This window comes from Equus asinus, chromosome 1, assembly GCF_041296235.1.
Source record: "Equus asinus isolate D_3611 breed Donkey chromosome 1, EquAss-T2T_v2, whole genome shotgun sequence".
In the NCBI taxonomy this organism is placed as follows: domain Eukaryota; kingdom Metazoa; phylum Chordata; class Mammalia; order Perissodactyla; family Equidae; genus Equus; species Equus asinus.
Window position 1 is genome coordinate 113244154 of NC_091790.1, and position 17528 is coordinate 113261681.

The 17528-nt window shown below is 40.1% G+C and overlaps 1 protein-coding gene across 6 annotated transcripts in view; it reads right to left on the reverse strand.

Annotated features, from left to right (window-relative positions):
• MAGI2 (membrane associated guanylate kinase, WW and PDZ domain containing 2) overlaps positions 1-17528 on the reverse strand; it is a 1256398-nt gene that overhangs the window by 176514 nt on the left and 1062356 nt on the right. For all 6 annotated transcript variants that reach the window (XM_070506114.1, XM_070506099.1, XM_044769320.2 and 3 more), the window contains exon 11: positions 3111-3142. In XM_070506114.1, coding sequence (XP_070362215.1) covers positions 3111-3142 — 32 coding nt within the window. The remainder of the gene's footprint in view (positions 1-3110; positions 3143-17528) is intronic.

Sequence of the window (17528 nt, forward strand, 5' to 3'; positions counted from 1 at the left end):
CCCTGCTCCCTGGGGCTGTGTGCTGATCTGACAGCACCTTTGAAAGGTGCTCTCTGTTGACCTCTCCTTACTTTCTTAGACAACCTGGTCTTTGGACTTTGCTTTCTAGCTGGGACACTCTGTGCTCACTTGTTCCTCTCAACCTTCGTAAACCTCCCAGATTCTGATCCTGTCCCCCGCCCAGGTCCATACACCTCACTAGCTCTACCCATTGTTCTCCTGGCCTTGACCTGTCTAGAGTTCTGCTACCTGCAAGGGGCTTCCGATTGGGTCTTGTCCAGCCCAGTGGTGTCCATACCTAGGCCAATATTTACTAATATCACACTAGAGTAAGGAAAAATCAAGTGAAGTTGTTTTCTATATCTGGGAGAAGCCTGGCACCTCTTCTAGGCTTGGTGAATGAATGAACGCCCGACTGTATGAAAGGACAGTCGCTGAAATATCAGCGGACAGAGTGGACATACAGTCCACAACAGAAAAACCCACCCAGGGTGTGGTTAATTGTTTTAACCCCACCTTCTGATTCTGGAGTGCACAGTGGGAGCAGAGGGCTTGCGCACAAGGCAGGTTTTCCCTCCCTCCCCCTATCCGCCCATGAAATACTCTATCTAGAAATCATTTGCTTCCTAGAGAAGCTGAGGTGGTCTGAACACATGCCCTCACTATTTTACGGCAGGACTGGGGGGGTGAAGGCATCCGGCTTGATTCTGTACTTCAAGATGAACTTGGATCCCTTCCAGAAGGAGAGAGTGAGAGATCACTACAGTTAGTATATTACTTGTTGAACAGGAAGCGACAATTTTGTGGTGGATTAGCTTCAGCTATGGGTCAGTAGGTTAGGGAGGAGGGGAGATCTCACTCAAGATAACATTTCCTTATCCTGCCTAAGGATGTCATCAACCCTACTCAGAGGAGTTTATAAATCCATAAACTGTGGGTATAGACTTACATATTTGTTTAAGTGAATAGTTTAGCGAACCACGCTCATTTTATAGACTAATTAATTTATTCAAGGTGTATGCATGGAGGGTTTGCTTTATAGGATGACAGTAGGTTATATTTTTGAGCTGAACATATAGAGTCACTGTTTTAAGCACCTTACATGGATTAACTCATAGATTCTTCACAAGAACAATATGAGAGGGGTATCATTATTGTCTCCATTTTACAGATGTAGAACTTGAGATAGTGACAGGCTAAGTAGCTAGTTGAAGGCCACATAGCCAGTAAGGAGAAGAAGCAAAATTTGAACGTGGGCAGTATGTTTTCAGAGCCGGCACCCTAAAAATAAACCATATACTCTGCTCCCTCTCATTAGAGTTCTCAGTCTAATGAGTTTCTGATAGATACATGGAAGACACTAAGTCTACAGTCCTCTATCTCCACTCAGTCCAGGACCTGGAAGTCCAAGCCTTAGCTTCGGCAGGGATGTATGGGTTAGGATTAATTGTAAATTGAGTTCTGTAAAATCTTTTTTGGAATTATTAACTATGGATGTAATTACTATAATGACAGAAAATGCTGTAATTATGCCAAACGGCATAATTTGTGTAAATGTGGTACATATAAGGAAATCACTAGATTGCATAATTGTAAGCACCATGATGAGGTTGCAAGGTTTCTTGTTAAATCAGATAAAGACGTGTGTAATCACAGAGCACAGATTTAACTTTGATGGTGAAAAGAAGGAATCATTTAGATCTTGGTCAAGATAAAACAAATTTCATTTTAAACATTTTTAAATACCTCTTTTGAAAATCACATGCGTCACTAAGTGGTTTACCAAGCCCAGATAGGACTGGTTTTCCCATTTGATATTCTCTGTGGACCAGAGGAGCCAAATCCTAAACAAGGACATGCTTGGGGAGAATGTTTTGCAGGCCGACAGCACCAGTCCCTCATCCTCAGCTCCTGGCTTCCTCATCTCTCTTTGAGAGAAAGCTGTAGCTCAGGAAAATTATGGGTCTCAATAATATTCTATTTTCACATGTCTTCAAACCATTTTCAAGGCATGTTATTTAATTAAGCCAGTTATTGCGCTTGAAAAGTAGGAAAAATTATATTATCTCCATTTCTAAAATGAGAAAACCAATCAGCAAAAGAAATCAGAGAAGCATACAATTAACCCAAGAATTTCCCACTCACTGGCCAGACTAGGGGCCACTTTCATCTGAACTGCTGACTGTGAGAGGAAAGAAAAGAAGTAGGTGGAAGATGCGATTCTCTTGAGTTCTTTTTGACTTGAACCACCTTGCTATTGTGCTCTTCCCATCGTGGGTTTTATATATTCCAGTTAGAGCAGACAATTCCCACATACCATAAAATGGGATCCCAGAAGACCATTCCCAGCTCCTGGGACTTGGGCAATTACTAGTTTCAATCTAATGGCAAGATAGATGGCCATTTAGAGATAGGTGAAGACCATCTCTGACTGTGAAGCCAACTTGACTAACCTAGCCTCATAAAGAGATTATTAAAATCTATCAGCCTCCTACACCAGCATCAACATTTCAGGATGCTTCATACAGGAAGTAGGCCCAGAGAGGTCAGGTGATGGTAGAGATCACCAGCACGTGAAGATTCAGGAGCACCCTTTGAGGGACTGTCAGATTTGGCGGAAAAAATATATAAATTTTCACACACACAACATACATACACGCGTATATATTTAGTTCTGTATGTATTAAAATGTAAATATAAATATACAAACATATATAGAGCTAAATTTCTGGTGGAACATATTTAATTTGCTGGTCAAGACCTCTGGACTCATAATTTGCATTGTTTCTAAAACTTCCAGGTTATAAAACCTATAGTATTTCTAACAGGGGGAAAACAAAGTTTTCTAAAGTATTTTCAGTATGCCATACTGAATAGTGTTAATGCTCATTTTGTAGGAACATTAAAAAACAGGCAGAATAGTCTTTATAAGAAAGTAAGATGAATTATTCTTCTATTTGTAGGACAAATATGAGACAAAGGGACACAGAGGACTTGTTCTTTTGACATCAGAGAGGAAGAGATTTTGAGGCCACTCAACTCAACCATTACTTAATGGGACTGCAATAATAACTAGAAATAAAGAAAGAAACATAATAATTCCAACTTACAGGCTTTGGAGTTTTCCATGGAGAAAAGAAACCTGTAATAAAGAAAACAATATTTGAACTCTGAAAATATACCCCACTGTCACTTACGGGTGGCATGATATTAACATAATTGCAAGTTACTTTAAATTAGTTAACAGCAAACAATAAGAGCAACAATAAATTCTGCCTGGCTGTGTAGCTTTCTTCAAAGATCCCAAAGAACTTCATTGGGATTATAAATATTAATGATTCTAAGAGCAGTTTCTTATTTGACAGCTGAGAATTCTGAAGCTCAGAGAAGATGCGTAACTACATTGCAAATAGTCAGCCACATTACAAGATCTAAGATTGAGTCATCTTTAGGGATTTCTGTCTCACAGCCGTAGCTGGAGAATGAGAGCGAGAGAGAGAATATAGATAGAAATTTAGATTTTTAAAGGCAAACACCTGTACTTAGTATAAGAAATAATTCTGCTTTATGTACCTGCTTTATGTGGTTAAAAATCAATCAATAAGCCCTCATTAGTTCTAATTAAAAAATAATGTATATACTTATTTTATGAATAAGATTCTAGGATAACTTTTCATGGGTTCTCCCACTGAGATCTTCTCTAGAGCAGATATCTACTTTATTATCCTTCTACCCTAGGGTTTGCACAACGTTTTGCATGAAAAAGGAACTCAAAAGATTTGTTAATTGAATGAATCATATATCATCAAACTCATGCTTTTTTCAACTTATTGAGCCCATTCAGTGACCAAAAATGGTATGATGGATTGACTCTGTTGGGATCCAAATGACCATTAAGGTAATTAAAAGGATAGATTAACTCCCTTATATTTTTTCCTTTATTATTATTTTATCATATAGAATCAGTTAAAAAAAACAAGCTTAAAAATAATGAAAGAAGGGCTGCCATATACCAACCCTAGCAAATCAAAACATCAGCTAGCATTCAGAACAAAATTACTTTCTTTTCATATTATATCTTCTTTTTTTCAATGATTTTAGTCAGTGTTAGGCGGTATCTGATAAAATGTCCAACAAAAAAAGAAATAGTGAAAATATGCCACATACCACGTTTACCACCTTCAAAACTGGGATTTGTACAAAATGGGAATAGTTGAAAACCATAACCCATTTATAGGAAAGATCTACAGAAATCTGGACTCACAGTTAGCTAGATGATTATGCAATCCAACCCAGGAACGGCATAAGTACTAATCGCACCTCAACACACAGCTGTAAAGAACTGATGCTTCATTGTATGTAAAGAGTGAACGCATATAATCCACCACATTTCTGAGCTCTCCCTGGAACCTAGAGTTTAATTTCATGCTCATGTGTCAGAACCATTTTACCGAAGTAGATCGGTAGAACAAGCCTACTTTCTCACATACTCTGTACATTCTCATCTTTCTTTTCAACTGATGAAAACAATTCTCTTCAATGTGTGGTTTGATTATAATTTAAACATAAGGATTTAATCACATCCTTTTTAGAAATAGCTGCGAGTAAAAATTACAGATAAACAGAAACATTTATCTCCTTGACTCATTCTGTAAAATGCCAACGAAAACAATTTGACCACTAATTATAAAGTGAAAAAATTTGAAACCTTTTGGTCAATTAACTGTTCTTTTCAGTGAACGATAAAATTTATTTGCTGTTTTATGGAATTGCTAGCAACAGTTCTTTTGAGAAAAGATGTCATTTATACATTCTCACAATGTCAAAACATTCAATTATTTCCTCTGCTTTCTGTGTGTTGTCACTTTCTTCTGGAGCACTGGAACAGATTTTGAATATTTGCCTTCTTATATTTATTCAGCGCTGGGAGATTCTTAGACTTTGAAACAGATGTATTGAAAATGGTTCCTCTGTTATAGAATTCTCCTCTCCACAAGGGACACTACCTTAAAAGATAATTATTCCTCCTATGGAAAAATGTATAACCACCTGACCTGTCAGCAGTGATGGTGCCAGAACTAAAATGGCCTAGGAGGATATTGGTCAAGATCAGACAAAGAGACAGGGGTTGTTAATTTGACCACCTTTCATCAGGGGCACTGTGGCTTCCCGTTCTTTTAAGGCTGTTTCATTGTCTGACCTCAAACCATTGGCACGACCCAGGACTTCCTTAGTCTCTCATTGTGGCAGCTTCAGGAATATTTCTAATGCTGAATTGTGCTGCGGGGGCTTCAGTCTTTGAAGCAACTGTTGCCCTTTCTGAGTCATTGTCAAACAGAAGCTCCTTGCTACAGAGTAAGTCATGTTAGGTAGTAAGAAATAGTATCAGAGAAGATTTCCTTAAAAATAAGTAACTTATGTTACCCTTTGTGTTCCTTTGGCAAATTATTAATCATGCTACCAACATTTAAATTAAGATGAATAGAAAACATCTATTTTGGATATCCTCAATTTGGCACGATTGAGTCAGAAGGTCAAGTTTTCTATGCGATTAAGCTCCAATTTTCTGCTTAACTTCATTGGAAGAGCTACAGAAATACTACAATAGTGTGGATAAAATTATTATATATCGTAAATGCATGATAATTTCTTATAGAAACAGCCCCTCTAGGAAACCTAGTCTATTCCAATTAACATTTTTTAAAAATACCAAAAACAAAATGAAAACTTTTCAATCCTTATTTCTGTCATGCTTCCTTTTCTGAAATCATTCTGGTCTGAGGTGGGTCACAGAGCCAGGCAGGCTGGCTTCACTGAGACTATTGCTTTTGGGTTCCCCGCCACCGACTTCTCAGGAAACAGGAACAGGGCTGTATGTAACTCTGTCTTCAGCCTTTCAGAGCTGACAGGCCTCTTTATGAAACCAAGTTCATAGGAAAAGAGCTTTTTCTTTAAAGTAATAGTAACAGTTCTTTTATATTTTAGCTTGTTTCTGGTCCTTATTTTCCCTACTTTTATAGAAAGTGGTATGTTCTAATTCCCTTTGGGATTAAAATTTCTCTATAACGACTCAACGCATGTTTTCCATACCGAACATTTATTGGTGTGTGTCTGTGTGTATGTGCACATACAAACATATTTATTTAATGTTGACTCTAAGACAACAAAAGTGAAAGACCTCGAGGTACAGCTATCAGCCCACTGAAACATGAGTAGGGACATAAAAAGAAACGTAAGATAAGGGAATCAATGGGAAAATTTAGATGCAGCTAATAAGCACATTTACATACATTTAATGTAAAGCACATGACTGAATTAGACCTCTAAAAATCTGTCTTCTTTAGAAGAAGAAATAAAACTAAAATATATTTTTAATTCTGCACCTGAAAGCACAGTGAGATGAGCAGAGAAACAGATTCACAGTGCAAAAAGCTCAGACAAGAAATTCCAGTATTTGAAAATGGAAGAGGTGAGAAGACAACACTGACCTCATGTTGAAATTTAAGTTAAATTCTAGATGTCAACTAAATTCAATTTTTAATAGACTGTAGCAATATAGTTGCCAGATAAAATATACTACACCCAGTTAAACTTGAGTTTCAGATAAACAATGAATAATATTTTAGTGTAAGTCTGTCCTGTACACTGCCTGAGACATATATTGCATAGGACATACTCATATTAAAAATTATCTGTTGTCTATCTGAAGTTCAATTTAATTGGGAATTCTGTATTTTTGTTTGCTAAATCTGAACACACCCTATATAGGAGACATTTTATATATGTCCTGGGTAACGGCTTAAAAATGAACACACAATAGCAATGTCTACTGCAGGTAACATCGATTCAATTAAGTAAAACCCCCAGAAAATATTTAATGTTTCCATTTCTCGCACACCCTCCAATGTTTTATTGTTAGGAATCTTGCTTTAGGAGAGAGCTCAGAACATTCCATTTGCCACGCAGATCCCTGGAGTGTGCTGGTTGCCTGCTCATCAGCAGCCTTGACGGATGCCTCACCTCGTGTGATCCAGAGCCCTGTGTGGCCGATGTCAGTGTCACAAGAACCATTTTCAAATTGCTTGATGACTGGTTAGCAGCACTGCCTTAACCCAAGAGGAATATTCCACAGAGTAGCTCTTTGCAGAACCTATTTCACCTGAGGCACGATGCCCCAAATAAAAGAACATCAGTATATTTACAGCAGCTCTGAAAACAGAGCCCTTTCTAGTGTGCATTTGTGAGTTGTTTGGTAAGGGGTTTTTTTTTTTTTTTAAATATTTATTTTCACAGGGCAACAAGATGATGAACTTTCTTAAAATCACCCCAATTCAAATAAGGGATCAAGATAGAGTGACGAGCAACTTAATCAGAGCGTCCCATCGTGATATCCTCAATTTGGAATTACACCAAGGCAATTTTTCAAGATTTCTGGGAATTTCCCCAAACAGAAGGAAATCTTTCAATATGCCTCCATACTCGACTCGATGTATTGAACCCCTGTTTGTAGAAAGTGGATTGGTTTCCTCTTCAACTGAAGTACTTGCTACAACATATGACTCTGGTTTTGAAGATTATTGTTAGCTTCATGTATTTCATAGGGGATTCTAGAGTTACTAAAAATGACAGAGATCAGGGGAAAACTTTCCAGTTCTCTTTTTCTTTAAGCAATAGAAAAGGAGCAGGAACCACTTTGAAATAAAGACCTGTTTCGCTGAAGATGTCCATGTCTTGGGTTACTAAGAGCCGTGCATTCTGTTTTGCTTAAAAAAGAAGGAAGATACAACAATGCGGATATACTTAACGCTACGGAACTATACACTTAAATACGGCTAATATGGAAAATTTTATGTTATGTGTATTTTGCCACAATTTAGAAAACAAAAAATAAAGCAATAGAAAAAGAAGAGTAAAAAGAAAAGGAGAACAAAATTACGTGCATATCGCATGAGTGTGAGGAAGAAAAAAGAGAGGAAGAAAGAGAATTTTTTTTCACAGTCCCCGTTTCATCAGTTGGAGTACAGGAAATTCACCTGGACACCCGCACCACCCTCCCACCCCTTACTATCCTTTCTCGTACAGGATTGTAGGAAGTAAAGAAAACTCATGTTCCTATGATATTTCTGAAAATATTTCAGGGGCTGTGGGAAACTCTTCCAGTGGAGAAATAATTTTTAAAAATTTTCCCAAAGGGAGGAAAAGAGCCCCAGGGTTTAAAAAATCTCCAGTTAGGGCTAATTTAAGGGAGAAAAACACCACTAATAAAATTAATCTTTAATTTAAAGATCCTCCCATTTTCCCACAGCCTGGCAAATTTTCCATCAGAAATTCAGCCTTTGGTAAATGTAAGCCAGCAGGGTAATGAGCTAATTTCCATTAAAACTGGTTCAATGTTATTCATTTTTTTCTGGTTTTTGACTGATTACGTATTTCTTATTAAAATTCATTAAATCAGTTAAACCCTGCAGTTCCTTTAGATAATTTGTTTAAGCTATTTGAAGTCAGTAAAAGGGCAATTTTTCTTAATGAAACTGACCTAGGCTAAAAAATAACCTTTCCATTAGGCAGGCCTGGATGACACACTGTTGCTGGTACCCAACCCTCGTACCACCATGTCTCAGCCAAGACAATATTCAATTTGTAAAGAAAATTTCAAATTGGCTGCCATATTTGGCCTGGAGAGCATTTTTTTTTTTTTTAATGTGGTGAGCTGAAGCTTTCTCTGCAATGCTTTAAAAATGATCCTTTCTGCATCGTTTAAATAAAAGTCTTTTTCTTATAAACACTATAAAGCTATTTTCAAATGGCCATTTCCTCCCAGCTTTGTTCCTTATGGAGAGGGCAAGGCAACTGTTTCAAATAATCTCAATGAGTATGTAGAAAGGATAAGCCTGCACGTGTTGTCTTCTGATAAACTCAGCTACACAAAGGACATGTTCAAAACAAAGCAGGGCAGGTGAACAGCTTTGAAGGAACACAGGAATGGATTGGAAGAGGAAGAACTGTGCCAGAGAGCTAGTTCAGAGTGAGGTGGGGCTTGCAGAAAATCTTAATAACTACAAAGGGCTTTTCCCTTATGTTCTGAACAAGACCAAGGGCCACAGAGAGAGCAGCTGCTCTGTATGCTTATGGCGCGCTGTAAACAGCTGGCAAGGAAAATGTGAAAGGAGACCAGTACTTGCAAATAAAAAATCCCAATTCTGAGAGTAATATTTTTTACAATAATGAATGTATAGCATTGTTGCTTTTTTTTTTTGAGAATCCATCTAGAAACATCTTTAAGTAACTTAAGATAGATTGAATGTTAGTACATTACATCAACATTAAATAAATATTTATTGAGTTGTGAGTGTCTCACAAACACCATAAATTCAACCCAGCAAAAGTGGGATTTTTGATCTTTCCTCTGAAAACTTCTCCTCTGTTTCCTATTTTGGTGAATTTCACTTGCCTCCCCAACCTTTAGGACAGCAACCTGAAAGTCATTCTTAACATCTCCTTCTGTTCTGATGATAAGAAAGTGAGGACTTTCTTATCAAATTCTATTCTGCCTCCAAAATCTACTTCAAATCCACTTTTCTCCATCTCCACAGCCAGCACTATAATCCACGCCAACCGCCATCTCTTGCCTGAACCAAAGCAACAGCAAATTTGCTGCTGTCACAGAACCTGATCATGCTTAAAATCCTTCAGTGGATTCCCACTGCATTTAGGATAAAACACAAAATCTCAAGGCCCTATATAAGTTGATCCTTGCTTACACCCAGATACCTCATGGGTCACTCCTCCTCACTCACTGAAGTTCCTTGAATAAGCCAGGCTTTTCTAACCACAGGGCCTTTGCACAAACCCCTTCATTTGCCCACTCTTTCTCACTCTTCACACAGCTATCTCTGACTCCTTCTTAACGTGTCAGCTTAAATATTACTCCTCAGGCAAGAAGTCCCTGACTTTTCATTTCAAATCAAAGTTCTCTATTATAATTTTCCATTGCATCTGTATTTTTCCTTTAAATGACATCACTATTTGGAATTATATTTATGAAATCACGTTTACATAACTATATTTGGGAAATTATTAGTTTAACGACCATTTCCCCAACTATAGTATAAGTTCCATTAGAGCAGAAATCTATTTTGTTCACAATGTATTCCCAGTACTTAGCACAAAGCCTGATACATAGTGGATACTTCAATAGACACACGTGAATGAATGAATAATAGGTGTGAAGGGTGAGGAGGGTAGACAGAAAGAGACAGGGTCGCAAGATACTTAGGAGAACTGATGAGGCATGGCAGTTTGCTGGGGTGAAGGAGTGGTAGAAAGGCAAAGAGAAAATCTATGATGACTTCCAGCTAGGGAACCTGGATGGATGATGGTCATTAGCTGAGGTAAGAAATGTAGGAACAGAGGCTTCTTTGAGTGGAGTCTGGCAAGTTAGGTTATGAGTGAAATGAGCTTGAGGTGCCTTTGGGAGTTTGGGTTCAGGCGAAGATGGGGTGCAGTAGTTGGCTCTATTGCCTGGAGATCAGTAGAGGACTCAGGATTAGAGATACAACGTGTCAGGTTACACTTAAAATAATGCAACAAAATAGTGTAGCATGAAGAGAGATCTCCTCTGGGTATGGAGGGGAATGAATACAGCGTCTGGGAAATAACAGCCAAACAGAGAGAAAGTTTCAAGAAGTAGCGAGTGGAAACACTAATAAAACAAGGCTTTAAGTGGATTGTCAAAGAGGAGGGTCACCAGTGGCCTCAGAGGAAGCAGGTTAACTGCTATGACGGAGGCAGAAATCAGATTTCAGTGGGTCCGAATGAATGGAAAGTGAGGAAGTGGAACTCAGAAACAGCAATGGGGTTGGAGAAACAGTGTCATGGTTGCTGTAGGGGCATACAGCCCCCCGTGAAGGGAAGACTTCTTTTGGAATAAGCAAGCTTACACTCAGATGGGAAGGTGTAAACAGAAACACAGTTTCCGAGACAGTATAGCAGAGGGGTTGTGCACACGGAACACGGGGCAAAACTGACCTGGGTTCCAGTCCCAGCTCCATCCCGCACCACTTCCATGGTCTCACCTCTACGTGGGAGGGCATCCACTATGAGGATGACCTCTTGGGCTCTGAGTGGGACCCTGGGTTTGCTTTGTGGCTCACTCCTGGGTGACTGTAAGTCCCCTAATCTCTCCAAGGCTCAGATGTTTTTTTATCTTTAACAAAGTAAAGGTAATAATAGGAATTATTTTAATGAGAACTAAAAAATAGTGCACTTTACGTTTTATCAGTATAAAATGATGCACTGTTCCATTTAATGCTTTTCATGCATTTTGAATTCTTTTTCTACAAAATAGAGGTCTGCTTTTCAGAAAAGCGTTCAACAATTGATCGTCACAACAGATGCACATTATTTTCTTCTCTTTGTTTTAGGCTTTTTGCTCTTTTAAGCTTTCTCTTAAGTGGCCTTTTGCTATATGGTGAATGGCTTGCTTTGAATTGCTTTAAACACAGCAAATCATTTTTATCCCATTAGAGGTTTCTGTTAAGTTCCTTCTGATCCTGGTCAGAAGAGCAGGTAGCCCACCTGAACCTCACCTGGCAGTCCTTGTGCCCTAGTCTGAACTGCACCTCCAGTTCACGATGACTATAACTTTTTTTTAAAGGAATTGTTTCTGTCTTTGCATTTTCCTGTAATTATTTACACAGTGATTACTTAGACATGGCCAACTAAACTGGTTTTACTGCTCACCACAATTCCTTTTAGGCCCCTCTTTCTCCATTTTTGGATTTTGAATTTGGTCCTCTGTTGGGGTATGCCCTCAGATTTTTCAGAAATAGCATATCTTTGATGTCGTAGGTGGAATAGTGGCCCCCAAAAGAGGTCTGTCCACTCTATATATTCATATATATTTCAAAGGAAATGCTTTCTAACTTGCTAGCAGATGCCTGGGTTTGACTTGGTTTTAGATGACTCTTCCTGGAATACAGTAAGTGCGTCTGCTTCAGGCTTGCTCTAAAGTCTTTTGACTCAAGATGTGGCCTGAGCATCTGCAGCATCAGCTCCATCTGGCGGATGGACAGAAGTCCAGAATCTCAGACACCAGACTGACTGAATTGGATCTGCAATTTAACAAGATCCCCAGGTGACCCACGTGCACATTTGGGAAGTACTGTTCAAAGGAGGTTCTGTTCTTTGTAGACTCGATCTTGACTGCTTTTTTTCAATTTCTTTCTTTAATTTCTTTGACCTTTAATTTCTTCAGCCATCAGTATTTATCAAAAGTGGGCCATGCCTCGCTCTCCCTTCCAAGGGGTTAGATCAAAGCTCTTGGTTCATACTGCCTTCCTTCCCTGCTCCTCTGGTGACTCAGACATGCCCCTCCCTGGTTCCCTGGGCTTGGCCTCCACTTTGAGACTCCCTCTCAAGAACATCACTCATTTCTTGTAGCATCAGTTTTACCTTGTACTGACTCTAATAAATGTTTAAATTTTCCGAGGTAATTCCAAGCCCTCAAATTTGTTTATTACAGCCTTTTTACTTCGTCAAACATCACTTTGCTTGTCTTGGCATTTAAGTCTGCTCTGCCCATTTCCATTGTTTAAATGTTACATCTTCCAGCATCTGAGGATTGCAAGCACGTATTCTCAGTTTCTTCTGTTTTCTGCAGTAAATCTGCTTCTGTGTCATGCTCTTCATCCTAATCTTCAAGGCTCATCATAATTATCCCTTTCTTACATGCTTAACTGTTTTGTTATATGCTCTATACTGGCCTTTGAAATTTTTTCATCCATTTAAAAAGGGAAGATTTATGCAGCTGCAGGCTCAGGGCCTCCATTGGTGTCCGCTGGAGTGATGGTGTGAAGTCATACCCATTTTGGATTTCGCACACCAGGGAAAACATGCACTCAGTTTGTAGCCAGACTTCCATGGCAACAGGTGTCATGCAGCAATGCTGGATTGTAAGGAGACCTTCTCCTGACCCAACTTCCTAATTTTGTTTGCTTGTTTTGGGAAGAAACATTTGTGCTGTAAAAAATTTGTGATGGTCTCTATATACGACCCCAAGGCCGCTTATCACTCTGCCTCTATCCACGGTGCTCAATGTAATTGAGCCACACTTCCCAGGGGGCAGTTTGTCGCCATGCTGTCCTCTCTACTTTCTGCTATGCTGTGGTGTGGGATTTGAGATTTCAGAACTGGTTGAAAGAAAGCAGTTGTGAAAAGAGAGTGACTGATAATCACCACTCTCACTGCCCCATAAAGCAATACCAAAGCGGTTTGTCATTGCTCAAATCTGTGAATCCCCGACGTTATCTTTTCTGTGTCTTCTTGGCACTTTCCTAGGATGCTGGGAGAAAGAACAGAGGACATTCTTTGGCCTGATGCCATGTTAAATGGAAGTTCTTAGTAGTACAATCTCTTAATGTAAAGAACAACTTCATCTCTATTTGTCTATGTTTATATGTACATTATACCTACATCCATCTCTCTTTATAAACTAAGGTCTGAAATATAGGCAGAACTGACATTTATTTATTTCCTGTTTTGACTAACTTAACCAGCTGAGGCTTGAAATAAATCTTCATTTAAGGGTCTGACTTCTCTGATTAGCATCACTTGGGCACTGCTGGTGGAGATAAAGTGCAAATATCATCATAAGACTGCCCTCGGAAGGTATTTTCCAATAATCAAAATCACCAAACAGAGATAAAAATAAATTTTCATTTATTTGCTTTATTCATTATTTATTGGTGTTATTTATTATTTTTATGTACTTGCTTTATTTATTTGCTTATTTGTTTGCCTTGTAATGGAAATTCTTGGTGCGACTGATTTCTTTTGGTTTGCTTTTGGTTTTGTTTCTTTTCTCTTTTTCCTGTTCTTATTGCGCCAGTTCTCCTGTGGGACTTTCTGGAGGGGAAGGAAGCGTGTGTGCCGTGGAGACGACTCAGAGCCCACATCTCAGTCCACGGATCCTCAGGAGGAACTTCACCGAGTGAAGTTTGTGAATCCACATTTTACATGACACGAAGACAAAAGATGCCATCTGGGTATGGGTTCTCCCAAAAGCAGACCCTGCGAGGAGGACTTGGGTGACCCGAAGAAGCACAAATGAAGGATGAGGGAGGTAGGTCAGCAAAGCGGAACACACTAACGAGCCCATTATCACTTTGAGCACCTGGGACTCAGCGCCCGTGTGGATCTTCTGAGAAACCACGAGGAGCGCCCCTCAGAAGCCTCTGTGGATCGCCCAGACAGGGGCATTCACCCGCTGACTCTCTCCCCCACTGGGGACGAGGACTGCCCCTCGTGGCGTGTTGTTTTCCCAGAGTGCTGACTCTCCACGTTCCTGGGTGTCCCTGCGTAAGGCTGAGGAAGTACCTGTAGTGTCAGAGAGAGTCCCCAGGAGAGACCAAGAGACTCAGTGCTTAAGGCAACACTCTGTCTGTTTGCTGGAGACGCCCACAGCTGCCTGTAAACTCAGGTGAGCTGAGAAGATAGGGAGTAGAAGCTCTTCCTGACGAAAACAGAGAAACCATACGAAAAGAGGCAAACCACACCCGCGGCGGGAGGAAGACCTGAATAAATAGGTACTCATGGTGATTCTTTTTGGGAATGGAGGGTTTACAGACTGTTAGACTGGAGATGACAAATGAGTTTCAACTCTCACGCCAGCTCTGATCAACTGGCTGCCCGGAGCGCTGTGTTGAGGAGTCTCGACTGGCTCAGGCGGGAGTTGTGTGTTTACCAGCTAGCCTCCCAGACATGGCAATAGGAGCACAGAGGGGTGGCACGTGGGTCATGTATTTACCACCCTGCTTTAAAGTGGAGAATTTTTTTATTAATATAAAAGCTGAGTGAGACATATCTTTAAGAAAAGACAATAAACCCTTCCACAGATTTGCCCTTTCACAATGCACGCCATGTGGATTGTCTTTGGTTAATGGGAGAATTCTCCAATTATTAATGTTATAAATAAGATGGGGATAAACTTGAAAGGCACGGCAGTTATAATAGGCTTCAGCTTTGTCATTTTGTTACACATTCAAAGTCAACACGATAATTTTTTCTTGCTGATATATAAAAAAGTCATAGTATTAAGTGAAAATATAGAGGGATCAAGGGCCAACAATGTTCAATAGTGTCAGTACTGATCATAGTGTCGACGTTGACAAGTGTAATTCATTTGGGGGGGGTAAGAACATTTGAGATCTGTTCTCTTAGCAAATTTCAATTATACAATAGAGTGTTATTAACTACGCAAGTCCTAATTAATGGGATGGGAGGAAGCCTTTCACAATGTACATGTGTATCAAATCACCACGATGTACAATTTTATTTGTCCGTTATACGTCAATAAAACTGGAAAAAAGCTTTGGAGAAAAAAAGTCATTAAGTCAAGTGGGGGGAAAAGTACAATTCATCTGTCTTAACGTCTTAATGAGGAAACTATACCATTTTCCCTGGGACATGATTTGAACTGCTGAGTCTAAGTAGAATATTAAATATATTTCAAGAATAACTTGTACCATTGCAATTCAAATTGATTTCAAGTGCTTTGGCCAGTACTTCATACATTCCTCACATCTCATCTCCAATGATGTATCTATCTTGAGTCCAAACCACCCTCAGGTCCTGCGTGAACCACTGCAGCCGGTCTACCCCCACCTGCTTCCATCTGTTCTCACACTGGAGTCACAGCAATCTTTTCAAAGCATAAATGTGATTATGTTGCGTCTACACTTAAAACCCCATGATCAGCTTCCCAATGCTTGGAAGAACAGAGTGAAAACCCTTCATGGAAGCTTAATGTGTTCCCCATCCATCTTTCCAGCCTCACCGTGCTCTGCCCTCCCACTTGCTCTGCTTTCTCCACTCCAGCGTCAGGGACCCGCCCTCAGTCCCTTAGACCCCCAGGCTCCCTCTCCCCACGCGGTCTTTGAACCTGCTGCCCTGCCCTCATCATCGAGTTAACTCCTGGGGATGGTTTAGACCTTGGTTCCAGGGTTGCTTATTCAGGGAAGGCATCCTGGAGCTCTGCAAGCCAAGTCCCGTGATCAGAGGCTCTCAGAGCTCCACGAACCTCTCCTCGCACTCCTCTTTCCCTCTATTTCCATGGCTGAGATCGCCAACCAGCAAAGGTACAACTTCTTGTGATAACTTCTTCTCTCCCCGTTGAGTCTAAAAGCTCCCTCACGGCAGGCATCTTGTCTGTACTTTTGTTCATTATGGATTTTCCAAGTCTTGGCACAGCACCTAGCTATGTGCTACGTGCTCACTAAATATCTGTTGAATGAGTAAAAGAAATGTCAGAATGCATTTTTACCAATACTCAAAATTTTAATTTTTCTCTGAGCAAAATCTCACATTTATTTAGCAGTTTTTCATTTAAGTGGCAGTTTGGGGTATATTGTTATATATTCCTCATGAAAACCCCATGAAGGAGGCAGGGATGGAATGATCACATACATGTTACAGAGGAAATGGAGGTCTGATGGCATCCTGCCTACAGGCATGCAAGATGGCGGCAGAACCACATCTTCTCTGGCACCAGGTCTAGAGTTCTTTTTCCCACAGTCAGTCAGTCATAGAGGGAGGACAGGCTATTATGCAATTAGCAGACTAGTTAATTGCTATGATCATGTCCTAAGATAATCCGGATCAGCATAGAGACTTGCAATATCTATCTGGGTGTTGCTTGTTGCTTCTATGTCCAATGGAATAGATGGCCAGCATCAGTGACCACCCGCTGGCCCACGTCACTGGAGGCCGTAGTGGTGGAGGATGAGTTGCGAGGAACATCATGACCTGTTATGTATTTATTTGCTCCTTAGAGATGCCACCAGAAGGGGCATCATTCAAGGTGCTGTTCTACTTAGGAAAGAAAGTTAACTCAATTAGTGACCCGGTAAAGTCCTGCATGGGCACAACTGGATAGCTGAAAAGGCAGGATAAACACAGATGCCCGGGACTGAAGGAGCCAGATGCGCTGGGCAGAGAACAAAACCCTCCGCAACTCTAAAGTTTCTGCAAAATGTCACTGTCTTGCCCTATGTCACAGACAACAGAATGAAGGGAAGTCTGCTGGGCTGTCAGCAACAGGCGATGCTTGGGCCCTGACACACGTGTTATAAGTTTATAGCACGTTGGAGCCATAGGGGACCTTCCAGTCACTCGATTCCTTATTTTGGAGATGTAGACACAGATTGCGCCCCACCAAATCATCCCAGAGCTAACGACCTAACCACCAGATGTGCACGAGCATCAGAAGCGACATAAATCTTCCAGAGAAGGGGGTACCTCAGCTTGGAGACTCTCCTCCCACCTGCTGACCTCGAGCTAAGTAAAACCATCTTTTGCTTTGGTTTTAATCTTAGGAAAATGAGTGAAGGCAGGGACCACATTTTGCACTGGCAGAACTAACTACATTGTTGACAACGAACTCTCAGGGACACCATAATAAGTACTGAATTCCATTAAGTTGTCAGCTTATTTTTGAGTCATTTCCTGTCATCTTTAAGTCATTTAAAAAA